We start from the raw sequence: 20,197 nt of genomic DNA, 5'->3' as shown, positions 1-20,197 counted from the left end.
AGTCTAAGGTAAATATAACACTTGATTTTATCAGGGCCCGGGTTCCTTCTGCTTGTGGCCACTGTATGAGCTGCAACCCCAAGGTGGAAGATGGCAGTATGCGTTTATACGCAGCAATGAGGAAGGGAGATAGGAAAGCAAAGTGTGTCCCTTTAGGAAAGGTCTTGGAATCTGCCATGCCATATTTCTACTACATCCTGTTATTAAGAACTTAGGAACATGATCACGCCTTTATTGGTAGCCTTTATTCTGGGCAGCCATCTGCCCAGCTTAAAATGTGGAGGGCCCATTACCATAGAGGAAAGGGAGAATGAATTTTAGCAAACAACTAGTGGTTTCTGCCACATGACTAAATGACCAACAGGGAAACATGTTACAAGACATCATACAATTAAATTCTATTCAGTTGTTACGGTCTCAAGCAACTCTACATGAATTGGCATGTGAACTTCTTGCAAAACAGGGTGTTTATTAAACAGTTTTTAAAAAGTGTGCAAAAAGCCGGCATATGCCCACCAAAAGACATGTAAAAATGCTTATTCCTTTATTATTTGTAATATCCCAAATTTTGAAATGCCACAAATATTCACCAGAAGTACAATGGATAAGTAAAGTGTAGCATATTTATCTAGTAAAATACCATAGGTTATGGGAATGAACAGTGTTGCCAGATACAATAATATGGATGACTTCTAATGTGCAGCAAAAAGAAGACAGGCACAAAACATATAATTTACAATCCCACTTACATAAAGTTTAAAAACAAGTAAAATTAACCTACAGTGTTAGAAAGCAGAATAAAGTCAAGGAATGCTAGTGTCAGGAAAGGAGAAAGCAGCCTTCTGAAGGGCTTCTGAGGGGCTGCTAATGTTCTATTTCTGGAACTGGGTGTTGGTTTTTGGGGCATATTCACTTTGTAAAAATTCATCAAGTTACATGCTTGTGATTTGTGCAATTTGTTGTATGGATGTTAAACTTCAGTATGATTGCAGAAGCCTAGCTTATCTAACTGAGGCACTGACAGTAATTCTCAAAATGGTAGGTGGGCTCTCGTGCCTGGACAGATGTCCTCACTGCAAGCTGGCACGCAGGGACCAGGTGAGTGGCTTCTGATCACCAAGGGCAGCTGTGTCACCTGGACACGAGGGCAGACCCCAGATGAGAGCATCGGTAGGACAACGCTGTCTTACTTCCTGCAGTTCTGTTCTTGCAGCCACAGAAATTGATGGGGATGCTTCCAGCTTCAGTGCTTGTGTTTCTTGCTCACTAGCTGAGCTGGTCTCTAATAACAAAGAAATAAATAGTGGGGTGAAGACATATTCCACAGAATTCAGACTCTACTTACAAGTTCTTTACTTAAAAAGTGCACTCTGGGCCGGGCGCGGTGGCTCACGCCTGTAATCCCAGCACTTTCAGAGGCTGAGGCAGGAGGATCACAAGGGCAGGAGATGGAGACCATCCTGGCTAACACGGTGAAACCCCGTCTCTATTAAAAATACAAAAAATTAGCTGAGCATGGTGGCACGCGCCTGTGGTCCTAGCTACTCGGGAAGCTGAGGAAGGAAAATCACTTGAACCTGGGAGGTAGAGTGAGCCAAGATAGCGCCTCTGCACTCCAGCCTGGGCAACAGAGTGAGACTCTGTCTCAAAAAAAAAAATGGTGCACTCTGTCTGGCCCCGAGATTCCCGTGGTTCTTACTCCTGGATCCTATCACCCCTCCTGTCTCTACACAGACCCCCACTCCGCTCCCAGCTGGCCGCCTACCCAAGCACCACTGCCCTTGGCATCGTGGTGACTGCATGAGCAGGTGGAGTCTGACAAGTCACAGTGACCACCAGCAGTGGGAGGTCACTTGGCCTCACCTATAATTCACAGCCCTGACCACACACCCTCTGGCATGTGAGTTTATCCACAAGGAACGAAGCTGAGATGAGAAAATTTCACTACATAACTTGCTCCTGTGGCATCCTGTGGTATGCTAGCATTATTAACACTGGAAGTTGAAGATTTTGAAAGTTTAATTGTCATGAGACTTTTCCAAACTAAGTTCATGATATGGATTTTTAAATTATATCTAATTTAAGAGACATTTCAATTCAAATCTAAATCTAAAACTGACACACCTGGTGATTTCAGGTAATTAATTCTTTTTTGTTTTGTTCGAGTTGGAGTCTCGCTCTGTCGCCCAGGCTGGAGTATAGTGGCACAATCTTGGCTCACTGCAACCTCTGCCTCCCAGGTTCAAGTGATTCTCCTGCCTCAGCCTCCCAAGTAGCTGGGACTACAGGCACCCACCACCAAGCCCGGCTAATTTTTGTATTTTTAGTAGAGACAAGGTTTCACCATGTTGGCCAGGCTGGTCTCAAACTCCTGACCTCAGGTGATCCACCTGCCTTGGCCTCCCAGAGTGCTGGGATTACAGGGGTGAGCCACCAGGCTGGCCTATTTAGCATCTTTTAACTGAATAAAAACATCCTATTTAAAAGACCAAATATATTACTTCATTTGAAAATTAAAATACAGGGTTGGGCATGGTGGCTTATGCCTGCAATCCCAGCACTTTGGGAGGCCGAGCCAGGTGGATCACCTGAGGTCAGGAGTTCTCATGAGATCTGGTTGTTTAAAGGTGTGTAGCATCTCCCCGCTGTCTCTCTTCCTCCTGCTCTGGCCACGTAATATGTGCCTGCTACCCCTTCCGCTATGATTGTTAAGTTTCCTGAGGCCTCCCCAGAAACAGAAGCCTGTACAGCCTGCAGAACTGTAAGCTAATTAAACCTGTTTTTTTTAAATAAATTACCCAGTCTCATGTAGTTCTTTTTTTTTTTGAAATAGAGTCTTGCTCTGTCACCCAGGCTGGAGTGCAGTAGCGCAATCTCGGCTCACTGCAACCTCCATCTCCCGGGTTCAAGCAATTCTTCTGCTTCAGCCTCCCAAGTAGCTGGGATTACAGGCACACACCACCACGCCTGGTTAATTTTTGTATTTTTAATAGAGACGGGGTTTCACCATGTTGGCCAGGCTGGTCTCAAACTCCTGACGTCAGGTGATCCACCTGCCTCGGTCTCCCAAACTGCTGAGATTACAGGCGTCGGCCACCGCGCCCAGCCTCAGGTAGTTCTTTATAGCAGTGCGAGAATGGACTAATACACTTGGCTATCAAAATGAAAACAATCACGAAGGCAGGGTCCCTCCCCACCTCTCCACATCGCTGTCTTGTCTGGAACTGCCTTGGGTAATGCTCAGCCGGGACCAGCACATTACAGAAGGCAATGTCCACGTGCCGGGATCAGCAAGGATGAGCTTTCTGTCTCAGGGGTAAGGGTAAAGACTCTAATCCAGCACCAACTCGAGGGCTTCAGGCTCACTTTCTGTTTGCTTGAAGTCCGCGATGTGCTCACGAAGTCTGCACTCCTTTGAGGCCTCAGCAACAGTGTCCTTGAGCTGAGCTTCCAGCTACAAAACAAAGACGCACTTGTCATTAACGCAAAGTAAGCACGGCGTTACCAGTTACATCTTCCCCAAAGGACTTGTAAGAGAACAAGACCTTAAAGGACCTTTGTATTTTTTCACCCTTTATCAAATCTTATCACAAATTAAAGTTTCAGAAATACACTGCAGGGCTCAGCTGAAGTGGTTGGTTAGTAATAAAACAAGTTTAAATTCGAATTTAAGTTGATATTTTGAGATGAGATTTCAAGAAAGGGTATTCACTTGTGAAAACAAGTACTTCTGATTTCTGTAGAACACTGATTCATTTTTTAAATGGACAATTTCAAACACACACAGAAGAACAGAAGAAGAGAGAGTAATGAACCTCCTGTGCCTGGCTCCCAGCTTTGACAGTGAGGAGAGGACCTTTTTTTTTTTTTTTTTTTTTTTTTTTTTTTAGACAAGAGTCTTGCTCTGTCGCCCAGGCTGGAATGTAGTGGTGTGTGATCTCAGCTCACTGCAACCTCCACCTCCTGGGTTCAAGTGATTCTTATGCCTCAGCCTCCAGTTTACCTGGGATTACAGGCACACACCACCTCGCCCGGCTAGTTTTTGTATTTTTTTTTAGTCGAGATGGGGTTTCACCGTGTTGGCCAGGCTAATCTCAAACTCCACCTCAGGTGATCCACCCACCTCAGCCTCCCAAAGTGCTGGGATTACAGGCAAGCCACCGTATTCTGCTGACAGTGAGCAACTTGAGCTGAGCTTGCTTCATCTCTGCCTACGCACAAACCATTTGAGAGCAAATCCCAGGGAAGGTATCACTGCAACCGATGTGGAATGGTAATCCTTAGTTAGGGGTTTCATTAACTTGAGTTGTAACTGGCTGCAACCACAAATATATTTAGGTTGCCAAATAAACTAAGAAGAAAACAAACAGGTATCCTGTGGCTAAACAGCAAAGAGCCCTGAACTTAAGCATGTGCTTTCAGACCTTCTCATTTGTGGGATTCATTAAGTAAATTTTAATAGAATTTTTTTGAGACAGATTCTCACTCTGTCGCCCAGGCTGGAGTACAGTGGCACAATCTCGGCTCACTGCAACCTCCACCTCCCAGGCTCAAGTGACCCTCCCACTAAGCCTCCTGAGTACTTCATACTAGATGTGCATGCCACCACACCCAGCTAATTTTTTGTGTTTTTGGTAGAGATGGGGTTTCACTATGTTGCCCAGACTGGTCTTGAATTCCTGAGCTCAATCGATCGGCCCACCTTGGCCTCCCAAAGAGCTAGGATTAGAAGTGTGAGCCACTGCCCCTGGCCTTTAATCAAATTTTAAAGTAAGCATTGCTTAAAACATGTCACTCATCAACAGCAGAACATTCAGAATACCTAGGGCAGCAGTTCTCAAATTGTGGGCTGAGAACCTTGGGATCCTGAGACATTGTCAGAGAATAAATACCCTCTACTTACTGAAAAGGGAATTTTTAAAACTTAGTACCACAGGAACCTCTTTTAATAATTAATTAGCTATCTGTGGGAACCAGGAGTTCTTCATGTACTTCATCCGGAACAGTGTATCAAAACAGATTGAGTACAGAAACAGACATGAGAACCCGAGCACGTTCTATTAAGCCAGATATTAAAGAAACATTAAAAAATGTAAAAATGCGGCTGGGTGCGGTGGCTCACGCTTGTAATCCCAGCACTTTGGGAGGCTGAGGAGGGCAGATCACCTGAGGTCGGGAGTTCAAGACCAGCCTGGCCAACATGGTGAAACCCCGTCTCTACTAAAAATACAAAAATTAGCCGCGTATGGTGGTACATGTCTGTAATCCCAGCTACTCAAGAGGCTGAGGCACGAGAATCGCTTGAACCCAGGAGGTAGAGGCTGCAGTGAGCGGAGATTGCGCCACTGCACTCCAGCCTGGGTAACAGAGCAAGACTCCATCTTAAAATTAAAAAAAAAAATGTAAAAATGCCATTCTTCTCACTAGATTTTTAAAGAAATAGTTACTTTTCATTACAAATGTTACGTTAACATGTAATGGGTTTTTGTTGTATTGAAAGAATTCTCAGTTTTGATTTCTGCCATGGTGCATATTGAGAGCTATAATCCACATAAGTAGAAGCTCTTTGGGATCCCCAATAATTTGTAAGAGTGTAAAGGAGTGCTTAGGCCAAGACGTTTCAGAAGCACTGGTCTAAAGCAAGTGGCTTGAAGCGTGCTAGACTATGATTTGCCTTTCCACTGCCATTGGCCCTTTATGGACTGCAGGCGCTCTTATTCAATTAAGCCGGGCCATATCACAGCTCAGCATAAATACCCTCTACTTACTTAAAAGGGAATTTTAAAAACTTAGGAATAGGAACCTCTTTTAATAATTTCACAAATAGATATTGAGGGATGAGCACAAAATAAATGCCTGGTAGATCAACTTACTTGGGTTCATATAAAACTTAAGATGATTTAAAAGTAATATACATAATGCAGCCCAAGTTTTCAAAGATGTTTTATTAAGGTCATACAAAAGTCCAATCAATACCATCGCTGAAATATCTAAATAGCTTCCTCCTTTTTTTTTTTTTTTTTTGAGAGCGTTTCACTCTGTTGCCCAGGCTGGAGTGCAGTGGCATGATCTTGGCTCACTGCAACCTCCGCCTCCCAGGTTGAAGCAATTCTCCTGCCTCAGCCTCCCAAGTAGCTAGGATTACAGGCGCCCACCACCACACCTGGTTAATTTTTGCATTTTTAATAGAGACGGGGTTTCACCATGTTGGCCAGGCTGGTCTCAAACTCCTGACCTCAGGCCATCCGCCCGCCTCAACTTCACAAAGTGCTGGGATTACAGGCGTGAGCCACCGCGCCTGACTAAACAGCATCCTCTTTCTGAGCTTCTTGGATCTTCAGATCTCCTGCCACATCGTGTGAACTTTCTGCATGGCTACTTCCATCTCCTCCTTCTTGTCCCACACCTTCTGCTTCTGGGAGTAGAGCTCTGCCATGAGCTCATTGAGCTCCAAGAACTCCTGCAGGGCCAGCTTTTGCTGCCGATGGGCATCTTTCAGTTCTCCGGCTTGGGGTTTCAATGTCTCTGAAGCTTCAACCAATTGCTGAAAAAAAATTATAGATGTTTTATGTTTGCTTAACAAAGGTCTGGAAGGCTGGACATTTAGTCTTACACTATATTAAAGAGTTACAAGTGACAGCTAGTGCTGGTTACGGATTAAAGCCACAGATGGGAGAAATCCCCTGCTTGGAAAAAGCCCTGTGCTCACCTCACCCCAGCCAAACATTCAATGGGAAGACAACCTGGGCTCAGGCGCTGAGCAACAACCCCACACCAAGAAAGACCCTGCAACTGCACGGAGTAGCTTACAGCAGGACAGCTGGCTCTGTAACGCCAACCTCTGCCCGAGGTCTTCTACACAATTGCAAAGGTGAATAAAGCATTTGGGCACTCAATCTAGTTACTTAAACACAAGCAGACGCAGAAAAAAATACATAGGCAAAGTGCTGAAGATTTAAATCAGGCCAGGCACTCATGCCTGTCATCCCAGCACTTTGGGAGGCTGAGGTGGGAGGATCACTTGAGCCCAGGAGTTCAAGACCAGCGCCTGGGCAAAATAGTGAGACCTCATCTCTTAAAAAACTAAAAAAGAAAGAAAAGAAAATTAAGAAGAAAGAGATTTAAATCAAAGACTCCCTGGATGGAGGGCCACAAGTAGGACTTACCACAAGTTCAGCTGCACTGACAACCCAACCTTACCACTTGCTGCACAGATGACCCTGGCCTCCCTGCAGCTGATCTGGCCAACAATCTGGCTGTTTAGTCACTGTCACACTTGCTGGACTAAGACTGGAAGTGATGAGACCTGGAGCAAGCTGGCAGGGCGGCTCCCACATTGGGAGGAAAGGCCTCTGCAGGCCTCTCTGGGTCCAGCTCAGAGTCACTGTGAATGTGTCAAGCAATGAGACACTGCCCAGCCCACACTGCACTCCCAGACAAGTCGTGCAGGGGGACGATACCACAGATGATCTTAAGCAATGTGGGTTTAAAATGTGCCACATTTTAGAGGACAGATCACAAACTACAGGTCCAAGGACTTCAGTGCATAAATGAATGTATTTTAGAAAACAGAGCCTATGCAGTGAGCTGAGATCGCATGGCTGCAGCCTGGTGACAGAGAGAGGCTGTCTCAAAAAAAAAAAAAAAAAAAAGAAAAAAAGAAAAGAAAAAAGAACCTAATTTTGTTATTACCATACTTAATGGCATTTGAATATAAAGTTCACATACCTTACTAAAAACCAAATTTATAAAGGAGTTATGGGGGAATCAGCCACATTTTAACATATGTCCTCTTTTGCAGTTCCCTGTCATTACTAAGATGCCCCTTCTAAGAGCAGGGGGCATGGTGTAGAGAGAAGGGCGAGGTCACTGATGTCAGATGCAGCGTGTCACTGCAGATAATACAGTGCCCTCTGGACATCGTTCCTCATTCAGAATGGGTAGGGGTGGGGGAGTTGCTGCTTACTCTGCGGGGTTGAACTGGAGATGGCAGATGATGACTGTGAAGTGGGTGCCTGCTGCAGGCAGCATGCTGAAAGGCACCCATGGCAGGGAGCCAAGCCCAGCTAGCTGACATGGGCTGTGTAGCAACTGGGCACAGCAGGGGCCCTAGAACCAGGCTTGGCCCTGGTGTCCTGCATGCAGCAGGGACAGTCCATGAGCGGGAGTCCCAGGGAGGTCTTTAAACATCTGTATGAACTGAACCTTACAAAACTCTGCAAAGCCTCTTAAGCCTTTCTCACCCAGAACCGAGCTGCCTACCTTGTGCAGGTCCTCCTCCTCCTGCCTCACCATGCGGTGCTGCTTCTCTGGCCCCCGTAGCTGCTGTGTGAAAACTTGTCGAGGCGCCGCCTTGTCCTCAAGTTGTCACTCAAGCCTGTTTGAATATGAGCAAAAGAGGAAATAATTTGTGTTCCTTTCTGTGTAGCAACTATATGTAAATGTTGTTAGCTGACTTATTGAAATGATTTAATAATTCACAGGACTCTTTTTTTTAGTGCTGTATACTAAATAAAATACACAAGGCAGCAATACTTAGGGGCCAGAAACACTGTTTACTACAAGTCAGTTATGGAATCATAACTTACAGTAAAAATGGGCATATCCAAGGCTCAATTTTTCTTTTGTCATTTACAGTAGAATAAATAGTTTGTTGCTAATCTTCTACACTCTCTACTGGGAATATGTGTTACTTTTATAATCAGAAAAATAAATATTGCAGTCATGTAGCATATAATGATATTTCGGTCAACAACAGACAGCCTATATATAACAGTGGTCCCATAAAGTTATAATACCATATTTTTCCTGTAGCTTTTCTGTTTTTAGATACACAAATCCTTGCTGTACAGGTCTGTAGCGAAGGGGCAATATGCTATACCATGTGGCCTAGGTGTGCGGTAGGCTGCACCACCTTGGTTGGTCTAAGTTCACTCTGTGATGTTCTCACATCAACGAAATTACCTGATGATGCATTGTCGAGAACGTATCCCAGCCGCTGAATGACGCATGGCTGGACTGAAGAGCACCGTGTGATGCGGGCTACAGCTGAGTTCTGTGCATCATGTAGTTGGAGCCCTGAGGAAGGGTAGGGCTATGGACTGAATGGCGTCCCCCCCCCGCCAATATTAGACGCAGAAGCTCTAATCCCCAGTGTGACTGTAGTTGGGGACAGGGCCTATAAGGAGATGATGAAGGTTAAGTGAGGTCATAAGGGTGGGCCCTGATCCAACAGGATTCGTGTCCTTATAAGAGACCAGAGAGCTTGGGTGCTACCTCCCCGTGGGAGGACATGGTGAGAAGGTGGCTGTGTGCAAACCAGGAATAGAGGCCTCTGGGGCTTTTAGCCTCCAGAACTGTGAGAAAATAAAACCCTGTTGTTTAAGCCACTCAGTCAGTGGTATTTTTTTAGGGTGCCTGGGGCTAATACAGAAGGATTCATCCTCCTGGGGAGAAGAGGCAGGGGGCCAGTGGCCTCCTCTGATTTTCCTGGCTGTCCGCAGAACTCCGTCCCTGCCCCTCCTCCCTTTGCCAAAGCATCTTTCTAAGGGAAGACCTGATTGCACTGTTCAGTGGTCCCCAAAGGCCACAGAGAAGTCTCAACTCCTGGACCTCGTGAGTCCCATCCCACTGGGGGAGCTCCCTCTCTCTCCCCCGCTCTCCTTTCAGGAGGGAAAGTTAAGGGCCTGCTTAGCCACCCTCCAGGGAGATGCCATGATGGGATGCTGCATCCTAGTGATGAGCTGGGGGTAAGCCAGCATGTCTCCTCCAGGGCTTTTCCCAGACCTGAATACACACTAAGATGATCTTTATGGATGGAAGAATCAAACTGGGAAGAATCACACACCTGTAGTCCCAGCCTACAAGGAAGGCTGAGGCTTGGGGATCGCTTGAGCCCAGGAATTTGAGTCCAGCCTGGTCAACATAGTGAGAACCAGTGTCAAAAAATAAATAAATAAAAAGGAAGAGTCAGGTGACTGTTCCAAACTCCTCCAAAATGGGTATTGGGTCCTCACTCTGCTCTTCCCGGGACAGGGGTGTGCCTTCCCCTTGCCTGTTGGCCATAAACCCACTCCCTCTCACTAAAGAAATAAGAAAAGAAAAAGTGTTCACAGCACTTTGAGTTATGTGAGGTGTGCAGAATTTATCAGGCCCAGAGAGACAGGAATAGGGACTTCAGTTACACCCCTTGTACTCATGCCCTGGGGTGACTGTTTAAAGGCATTTTGTTCCTGACTAGCTCAACCCATTATCTTCCTGTTCCTGGAATTTGTGATATGAAAGACAATGTAGACAATGTAGAGACAATAAATAGCTTTTTTTTTTTTTTTTGAGACAGAGTCTCGCTGTGTTGCCCAGGCTGGAGTGCAGTGGTGCTATCTCAGCTCACTGCAAGCTCCACCTCCCGGGTTCACGCCATCCTCCTGTCTCAGCATCCAGAGTAGCTGGGACTACAGGCACCCACCACCACGCCTGGCTAATTTTTTGTATTTTTAGTAGAGACGGGGTTTCACCGTGTTAGCCAGGATGGTCTCGATCTCCTGACCTCATGATTCACCTGCCTTGGCCTCCCAAAGTCCTGGGATTATAGGCATGAGCCACCGTGCCCGGCCTTCTTTTTTTTTTTTTTTTTGAGATGAAGTTTCACTCTTTTTTTTTTTTTTTTTTAGACGGAGTCTCGCTCTGTCGCCCAGGCTGGAGTGCAGTGGCGTGATCTTGGCTCACTGCAAGCTCCGCCTCCAGGGTTCACGCCATTCTCCTGCCTCAGCCTCTCCAAGTAGCTGGGACTACAGGCGCCCGCCACCACGCCCGGCTAATTTTTTGTATTTTTAGTAGAGACGGGGTTTCACCGTGGTCTCGATCTCCTGACCTCGTGATCCGCCTGCCTCGGCCTCCCAAAGTGCTGGGATTACAAGCGTGAGCCACCGCGCCCGGCCGAGTTTCACTCTTTTGCCCAGGCTGGAGTGCAATGGCATGATCTTGGCTCACTGCAAACTCCGCCTCCCAGGTTCAAGTGATTATCCTACCTCAGCCTCCCAAGTAGTTGGGACTATAGATGCTCACCACCATGCCTGGCTAATTTTTGTATTTTTAGTAGAGACAGGGTTTCATCATGTTGGCCAGGCTGGTCTCAAACTCCTGACCTCAAGTGATCCTCCCACCTTGGCCTCCCAGAGTGCTGGGATTACAGGTGTGAGCCACCATGCCTGACCCAATAAATAGCTTACGTTATTTTAATATAAATTCCTCAGGCTAGGCCAGCCGAGGTGGGAGGATCCCTTCAGGTCAGGAGTTCAAGACTAGCCTGGACAACACAGCAAGACTTCCTGTCTAATTTCAAAATTCTTGGTAAACAACTTAGGAACTGCCTCTTCTTTTCCTTTAAAAACCCACTTACAACTGCTGCTAATATATTAAGACAACTTGCATCTCCAGGGTTGCACTTCTCAAACTTGGCCCAAATAAACTCTATTTTTTTTTTTCAAGATGGAGTTTTGCTCTGTCGCCTGGGCTTGAGTGCAGTGCCGTGATCTCAGCTCACTGCAACCTCTGCCTCCCAGGTTCAAGGGATTCTCCTGCCTCAGCCTCCTGAGTAGCTGGGATTACAGGCATGCGCTACCATGCCTTGCTAATTTTATTTTATTTTTTGTATTTTTTTAAAAAACGGGCAAGGTGGGTCTCACCACGTTGCCCAGGCTGGTCTTGAACTCCTGACCTGAAGCAATCCTCCTGCTGTGGCCTCCCAAAGCACCGGAATTACAGGCATGAGCCGGTGTGCCTGGCCCAACCTCTCCACTTACGTTAATTTTGCCTCCTTTCTTCCTTTTTTTTTTTCTTTTTGAGACGGAGTCTGGCTCTATTGCCCAGGCTGGAGTGTGCTGTGGCCCAATCTTGGCTCACTGCAACAACTGTCTCCCAGGTTCAAGCAATTCTCCTACCTCAGCCTCCCGTGTAGCTGGGATTACAAGTGCCTACCACCAGCCCGGGTAATTTTTGTATTTTTAGTAGAGACGGGTTTTCACCATATTGGCCAGGCTGGTCTCGGGAACTCTTGACCTCAGGTGATCCACCCGCCTCGGCCCGTGCTGGGATTGCAGGCGTTTGCCATCGCGCCCGGCCCGTTTTCTCCTTTTGGGTCACAAAAGTGATTGAATCCTGCCACTTCCTGGGTGCTGGGTGGGAACAGGGAAGAGGGGGATAATTGCGGTGCTGCTGTGACTTGGGTAGATGGCGAGAAGGCCTCTCAGACGCGGCCCTGTTTGCAAAGATCTGAATTAGGCAGGGAGAGGAGCGGGCCTGGGGCAATCAGGGAGGGGGCAGTGGCACACTGGGAGCAAGGCAATGTTCTGCGACCCACAGAGGCAGCGCAGTAGCTGTTCCCACCCTGGTCAGAAGACACCCCGGAAATGCCTCAGCACCCGCGCAGCCTTTGATGACCCCGCTGCCTTCCCGCCAATCCTGCATCCAATCAGAGAGCGTCCCCACTACACGTGTTGAGCAACGGCCAATCAGAACTGGGGCCCAGCCCTCGGCCCGCCTCCCAGGAACTCTGAGCCAATGGCGGCCTGGCATCGGCGTGCCTATCCCGTGCAGTGCGCGCGCGCAGGCAGTTGCAGTTGGGCGCTCAGCAGCTGTGGCAGCCGGCTGGGGTCTGGAAGTAGCATTGGGCTAAAGCAGCAGAATTCGTCATGGTAAGGCCTGGGTCACTCCCGCCCCGCAGATGCCCAGGCAGACGAAGTTGGCCTCGGGTGGACAGAGGGATGTTGTTGCGGGCCTGGGCGCTGAGAGGAGGCCAGAGAAGGACGCAGGGTCTAGTGCGGGACCGGAGGACACAGGATCGTCTCCTGGATCTGCGGGTCCCAGGGCAGGGACTGTGGCTTTTGTTTTAGATGAAGCTGCCGGCCTTCAGTGGACGGGGACCATTGACAGTGTCCCGTCCCCCAGAGAGCAAATAGTGGCGTCGCCTCTTGAAGACGGGAGGGCGCTGCTCCCGCTTCACATGTCTTTGTGCTACTGGAAACGACTGAGGAGCCCCAGGAGCCTTCGCTGACGGGGGTTGGGGCTGTGGACATTGGTCAGATTAGGAATTAAGGCTCAGACGCTGCTGCAACTTGCCTCGTTCACCTAAAGGCAACCGTTAGGCAAGGCGCAGTGGCTCACACCTGGAATCCCAGCCCTTGGGGAGGTGGAGGCGGGCGGATCACCTGATGTCTGGAGTTCAAGATCAGCCTGACCAACATGGCGAAACCCCGTCTCTACAAAAAAATACAAAAATTACCTGGGCATGGTGATGCGGGTCTGTGGTTCCAGCTACTCGGGAGGCTGAGGTGGGAGGATCAGCCCAGCCTGGAACTTTGAGGCTGCAGTGAGTCGTGATGGCACCACTGCACTCCAGCCTGGGCCACAGAGACCCTGCCTCAAAACAACAAACAAAAAAAAACAGCCTGTTAACAGATTCCCAAGTCTGAATAGCTGTGGTTTGTCAGTTATCCTTTTTTTCCTTTCTTTTTCTTTTCTTTTCTTTTTTTTTTGAGACAGCACTCAACAAATGCTCTGTTGCCCAGGCTGGAGCACAGTTGCAGGATCACGGCTCCCTGCAACCTTGAACCCCTGGGTTCCAGCAGTCCTCCTGCCTCAGCCTTCCAAGTAACTGCTATTACAGGTGTGTGCCACCACACCTGGCTAATTTGTACATTTTTCGTAGGGACAGGGACTCACTATGTTACCCAGGCTGGTCTCAAACTGGTCCCAAGCGATCCTCTCGCCTCAGCCTTCCAAAGTGCTGGGATGACAGGAATGAGCCACCACACCCGGCTTGGCAGGGTTTAAAGAAACCACCAAAGGACAGTGCAGTGTCCCAGCACTGATGACGTCTGGGAGCCATTACACCCGTAGGCTTCAAGGGGTAGAGACAGGGAGTGGTTACAAGAAATTGAAAGGGTAGTTTTATGAAGAGGGCAACCTGCCATTTGATTATCAGGACATAATCAAAAACTGCTATATATTCTTCAGAGAATTACTGTGACTGGCTATAATGTGGGGTTGATTATTGACATTACATGGCTTCCAAGTTTTAAAATAACCTAATTTTTGTGTAGTGGCAAACAGGTTCTAGGGCTGCCTCTAGAACTTAGTAGCTAGTGTGGTTTACAGCAAGTTAGTTTTCACAGGGATAAAGGGATCAGTCACCTAACCCTCCTAGGAAATATCAATTGTGAAAGCGCCAGATACTGAAGCACTATATAAATATTAGAATATTTTGCATGCCATATAGTTTCAAGTTGCCTTGAAATGAATGGGTTCACATTTATGTTCCGGTTCACAGCGCGAGTGTATCTCTATCCACGTGGGGCAGGCGGGTGTCCAGATTGGCAATGCCTGCTGGGAACTCTACTGCCTTGAACATGGAATTCAGCCCGATGGTCAAATGCCAAGTGATAAAACCATTGGTGGCGGGGACGACTCCTTCAACACGTTCTTCAGTGAAACTGGAGCTGGCAAGCACGTGCCCAGAGCAGTGTTTGTGGACCTGGAGCCCACTGTGGTCGGTAGGTACCTAGGCACTGGATGGCAGCTTTCCTGAGAGGGTGGGAGAGGATTGGTAAAGCCTCGTGTGGGCTCCTTTGAATCCTGCTGAAAGGATGGGATAGACAGGCATATGCCCATGGCATTGTTAGGAGGGAAACTGAAAGGTTTGTGATGAAAGTGTCTGTGAGACTCGGCTCCTAATTTAGGAAAACCTGACCTACAGGGAAAAGCTGCTTTGCCAGCAGTAAGATGGGCTGGTGTAGGTCGGGCGCGGTGGCTCACGCTTATAATCCCAGCACTTTGGGAGGCCGAGGCGGGCGGATCACGAGGTCAGGAGATTGAGACCATGGTGAAACCCCGTCTCTACTAAAAATACAAAAAATTAGCCGGGCGTGGTGCCGGGCGCCTGTAGTCCCAGCTACTCGGAGAGGCTGAGGCAGGAGAATGGCGTGAACCCGGGAGGCGGAGCTTGCAGTGAGCCGAGATTGTGCCACTGCACTCCAGCCTGGGTGACAGAGCAAGACTCCGTCTCAAAAAAAAAAAAAAAAAAAAAAGATGGGCTGGTGAAGAGATTCCCTCGTGGCTGCCTCAGCCCTGCTCAGGTGGCCCTGCCTGCACTGTGCAGTGGCATTGGTTTCCTCCTGAATGCTGTGCACTCTCTTATGCTGGTGCATGAGAGTCTCGACCTGCATCTTAGGCATAGAAGGTAAGTACAGAACAGTCATTTGCTTCCTTCAGATTAGCAGCCTGAGGTAGTTTCTAAGGAGAGCTACAAAGAGGCAGCACCTTTCAGTGGCCCCCCCAGGAGATGACAGCATCACCTGAAAGCCTGTGGGACCCAGGTCATCCAGGGTGCCCTGATGGGACTGCCCTGCAGAAGTCACACTGACCTGGTGACTGCCCAGGTTGTAAGAGTTTTTAACTTACAGCCTTTGATGTAGCTACATGTAGAAAAGAATTGTGTACCTGCGTAGGAGTGCAAGAGCTTATTTCCTTTCACTGGGAACTGGTCCTGCTGACATTTATACCACAAGCTGAGTTTAACTTCGTAGAGTCATAAATTGCATCTGCAGTTTGGTTATCACACAGAGACATTTTCTAGCAGACACTGCCACTGTTGACCTATGACATGTAGGTCATGTACTTTGAACAGCATGTACTCTGTAGAAGTGAACAGTCCTGGAATGTGTCCATCTTGGTGAGTACAGGCCTTAAAAATTCACAGCACACACTGTCTCTTTTGTAGATGAAGTGCGCACAGGGACCTACAGGCAGCTCTTCCACCCGGAGCAGCTGATCACCGGAAAGGAAGATGCAGCCAATAATTACGCCAGGGGCCATTACACCATCGGCAAGGAGATTGTTGACCTAGTCCTGGACCGGATCCGCAAACTGGTAAGAAGAGAAGGTTTCATGTGGCCATTGTCTTGCATGGGAGGGTAGTTCTTGGAATGTGAAAGGGAAGTCATTTTATCAACACTTAGACCAGCATCTTGGCCGGGCGCGGTGGCTCACATGTGTAATCCCAGCACTTTGGGAGGCTAAAGCAGGTGGATTACCTGAGGTCAGGAGTTTGAGACCAGCCTGGCCTACATGGTGAAACTCTATGTCTACTAAAAATACAAAAATTAGCTAGGTGTGGTGGCACACACCTGTACTCCCAGCAACTTGAGAGGCTGAGGCAGGAGAATTGCTTGAACCCAGAAGGCGGAGGTTGCAGTGAGCTGAGATTGCACCACTGCACTCTAGCCTGGGCAACAGAGCAAGATTCCATCTCAAACAAACAAACAAAAACTTAGACCAGCATCTTGAGCCCTACTGAGTCTGCAATGGTGATTTGTCTGTAGACCTTTGCTTTTCTTTGCTTCAAAGTGTACCGTGTGTTTATTATGGATGATTTGAATCCACATCAACTCTTTAGAGGCAAAGAGAAGTGGCCCTGGCTTGTTGGTGGTTGGTGTTGTGGCTTCCACGGGCACTGGCTCACGTTGTCTGGTTTCTCTCAGGCGGATCTGTGCACAGGACTGCAGGGCTTCCTCATCTTCCACAGCTTTGGGGGCGGCACTGGCTCTGGGTTCGCATCTCTGCTCATGGAGCGGCTCTCAGTGGATTACGGCAAGAAGTCCAAGCTAGAGTTTGCCATTTACCCAGCCCCCCAGGTCTCCACGGCCGTGGTGGAGCCCTACAACTCCATCCTGACCACCCACACGACCCTGGAACATTCTGACTGTGCCTTCATGGTCGACAATGAAGCCATCTATGACATATGTCGGCGCAACCTGGACATCGAACGTCCCACGTACACCAACCTCAATCGTCTGATTGGGCAGATCGTGTCCTCCATCACGGCCTCCCTGCGATTCGATGGGGCCCTGAATGTGGACTTGACGGAATTCCAGACCAACCTAGTGCCGTACCCCCGCATCCACTTCCCCCTGGCCACCTATGCCCCAGTCATCTCAGCCGAGAAGGCCTACCACGAGCAGCTGTCTGTGGCTGAGATCACCAATGCCTGCTTCGAGCCAGCCAATCAGATGGTCAAGTGTGACCCTCGCCATGGCAAGTACATGGCCTGCTGCATGTTGTACAGGGGGGACGTGGTCCCCAAAGACGTCAACGCGGCCATCGCCACCATCAAGACCAAACGCACTATCCAGTTTGTGGATTGGTGCCCGACTGGATTTAAGGTATGACTGGGTGATGTGGAGGCCTTTCAGCAAGCAGCAGATGCACAAAATAACAATGGCCCTGAAGGCCCGCATCCTTTGGGGAGACTATCCCTGTCCCATGGGCTAGGCATGTGGGCATAAATTAGTGAACCAGAGTTGATAATTGATTCAGTGATTTTTTTTTTTTTTTTTTGAGACAGTCTTGCTCTGTCGACCAGGCTGGAGTGCAGTGGTGTGATCTCAGCTAACTGCAACCTCTGCCTCCTGGGTTCAAGCAATTCTCTGGCCTCACCCTCCCAGGTAGCTGGGATTACAGGTACCCGCCACCATGCCCGGCTAATTTTTGTATTTTTAGTAGAGACGGGGTTTTGCCATGTTGGCCAGCTTGGTCTTGAACTCCTGACCTCAGGTGATCTGCCTGCCTCAGCCTCCCAAAGTGCTGGGATTACAGTCGTGAGCCACTGCACCCAGCTCAGTGATGTCTTTTGAACTCTTTCTGAGTCATCACACTATATATCTGTGGTGAGCTTTATTGATTTATTTATTTTTTGAGACAGGGTCTCGCTTTGTCCATCAGGCTGTAGTAGTGTGATCTTGGCTCACTGCAACCTCTGCCTCCCAGGCTCCAGCGATTCTCTCACCTCAGCCTCCCAAGTAGCTGGGACCACAGACATGCACCACCGTGCCCGGGTGATTTCTTTTTTTTTTTTTTTTTTTTTTTTGAGACTTGCTGTGTTGCCCAGGTTGGAATGCAGTGGCACGATCTTCATTCACTGCAACCTCCACCTCCCGGGTTCAAGCAGTTCTCTACCTCAGCCTCCTAAGTAGCTGGGATTACAGGCACCTGCCACCACGCCTGGCTAATTTTTGTATTTTTAGTAGAGATGGGATTTTGCCATGTTGACCAGGCTGGTCTCGAACTCCTGGCCTCAGGTGATCCACCCACCTTAGCCTCCCAAGTGCTGGATTACAGGCACGAGCCATCGCACCCAGCTAATATTTGTATTTTTAGTAGAGATGGGGTTTCGCCATGTTGGCCAGGCTGGTCTCAAACCCCTGGCCTCATGTGATCTGCCCGCCTCAGTCTCCCAAAATGCTGGGGTCACAGGCTTGAGCCACCACATCTTGCCTGATGTGGTCATTTATAGAACAAGTTTGCTGATCCCTGCTCTGGTTGACCCTGTGCACTGCTGCCAGGACCTCAAGTCGTGTTATTCCTGAGTTCTGAAACTTGGAATGCTTCCCCTTTGGTTACCACCTTGAAATGTCACCCCCTACTTAGGCAGGCACATGGACCACTTCGACCACTTCCTGCTGCTGTGGTAGCAGCATTCATATGACTCTTGACCCATGCTCTGCTACCTTTGCATATCCACAGTGGCTTGTTTTGTGGGTCAGAAGTGGGTATGATGTTCCTTGTGATAGCATGGGGAAGAGTTGTATACTCTGAATCTATCTATCTGGGTGGAAAAAGTTTAGCTATAGAATTTAATTGTAATCTACGAAGAAGACAAGCAGCATACATTTTCAGAGGGAAGACTGTCTTCACCTGGGCACCTATCACATGTCACAGGTACTAGGACACAGCCCTTTAGGTAGCTTGGGATCCCACCAGGGTGGCTACTTCCAAGGTTCCTTCTCTATTCCTCGTCTGGAACTATCACCCCGCCTGGCGCAGAGAAAGGCTTAGTGACGTTTGTGAGGTGAATTGAGCATTCTCCTTGTCACCTACAGGGTGTCTTCTGTTTGAGGAAAAGTAGCTACCATTTCTAGGTTTGATATAAGCTTCATGGACTGCTTTCTTTCCCTTCTCCGGCAGGTGGGCATTAACTACCAGCCCCCCACAGTGGTCCCCGGGGGAGACCTGGCCAAGGTGCAGCGGGCCGTGTGCATGCTGAGCAACACCACGGCCATCGCGGAGGCCTGGGCCCGCCTGGACCATAAGTTCGATCTCATGTATGCCAAGCGGGCCTTTGTGCACTGGTACGTGGGCGAAGGCATGGAAGAGGGAGAGTTCTCTGAGGCCCGCGAGGACCTAGCAGCTCTAGAGAAGGATTATGAAGAGGTGGGTGTGGATTCCGTGGAAGCTGAGGCTGAAGAAGGCGAAGAATACTGAGGGGAGGGTGTGGTGGGTTCTCCCCTGCCACCCCCAGGATGGCTACTTTCAAATTGTTTGCAATTAAAGGTTCTGTATAAAACCAAGACCTCTGTGTGTCGTGCAGCTTAGCTCTGCCTACAGGAGCCGGTGGGACCCCAGAGCCTGCATGGACAGCGGTGGGGTGCCAGCCTACCCTGCTGGCGTGGGGTTTGGTGCAGCAGGACCGTACATAAGCAGCTGCCATGGAAGTAACCTGACCAGGGGAAAACAGTGTTTATTCAAAGCCAGGCATTCAATGTACAGATTTCCTAAATTCTAGGAAAGCAGAGTCAGGGTTTTCAACTGAATTTGTGATTTTTCGGGCTTATTGATGGGTCATGCTGGCTAAAAGGGAGACTAGAAGTGTTGGAGGTCTGTGGATGGGGCTTGTCCATGAAGTCTCTAAAGCTGTGGGTCAAATGTGTAAGGTCAGGACATCTTAAGAGAGGGAAAGAGTATTAACCGAGTTCCGCACAGCATTCATGACCCACAGAAGGTTACAACACACCCATGCTGACCCCAGTGCTCCATGGTAACCTGGAAGGCAGCGCTTGCCCTCTGTGCGCACATACAGCCACCCTGTCCCTCAGCATTGCCAACTGTCTTGGTAGAAAACCTCCCATGAGGTGGGAGATCGAGACCATCCTAGCTAACACGGTGAAACCCCGTCTCTACTAAAAATACAACAAAATTAGCCGGGCATGGTGGTGGGCACCTGTAGGCCCAGCTACTTGGGAGGCTGAGGCAGGAGAATGGCGTGAACCCAGGAGGCGGAGCTTGTAGTGAGCCGAGATCACACCACTGCACTCCAGCTTGGGTGACAGAGCAAGACTCCGTTTCAAAAAAAAAAAAAACAAAAACA

General features: G+C 48.6%; 2 protein-coding genes across 3 annotated transcripts; one reads left to right on the top strand and one right to left on the bottom strand.

The window, feature by feature from the left end:
• Positions 1–232: 232 nt before the first annotated feature.
• Positions 233–13,642, bottom strand: LOC129471909 (serine/threonine-protein kinase MRCK beta-like). Of its 2 annotated transcripts, none has more exons than XM_063631259.1 (5): positions 13,280–13,642; positions 8,263–8,377; positions 6,407–6,544; positions 3,367–3,454; positions 233–1,282 (listed from the first exon to the last, which is right to left on the bottom strand). In XM_063631259.1, the coding sequence occupies exons 2-5, from the start codon at positions 8,293–8,295 to the stop codon at positions 1,071–1,073; spliced, it is 471 nt and encodes a 156-aa protein (XP_063487329.1). In that variant the 5' UTR covers positions 8,296–8,377; positions 13,280–13,642; the 3' UTR covers positions 233–1,070. The 2 variants fall into 2 exon arrangements, with proteins under 2 accessions (XP_063487329.1, XP_055117003.2); XM_055261028.2 differs by lacking the exon at positions 13,280–13,642 and adding an exon at positions 8,965–9,913.
• LOC129471894 (tubulin alpha-3 chain) lies at positions 12,597–19,400 on the top strand. The gene is made up of 5 exons (XM_055260992.2): positions 12,597–12,692; positions 14,327–14,549; positions 15,776–15,924; positions 16,536–17,216; positions 19,018–19,400. The coding sequence occupies exons 1-5, from the start codon at positions 12,690–12,692 to the stop codon at positions 19,312–19,314; spliced, it is 1,353 nt and encodes a 450-aa protein (XP_055116967.1). The 5' UTR covers positions 12,597–12,689; the 3' UTR covers positions 19,315–19,400.
• Positions 19,401–20,197: the final 797 nt, after the last annotated feature.

Source organism: Symphalangus syndactylus, chromosome 22 (assembly GCF_028878055.3).
Source record: "Symphalangus syndactylus isolate Jambi chromosome 22, NHGRI_mSymSyn1-v2.1_pri, whole genome shotgun sequence".
NCBI lineage: Eukaryota > Metazoa > Chordata > Mammalia > Primates > Hylobatidae > Symphalangus > Symphalangus syndactylus.
Note: the sequence above shows the minus strand (reverse complement) of the source record. Positions and strands in the feature narration are given on the sequence as shown.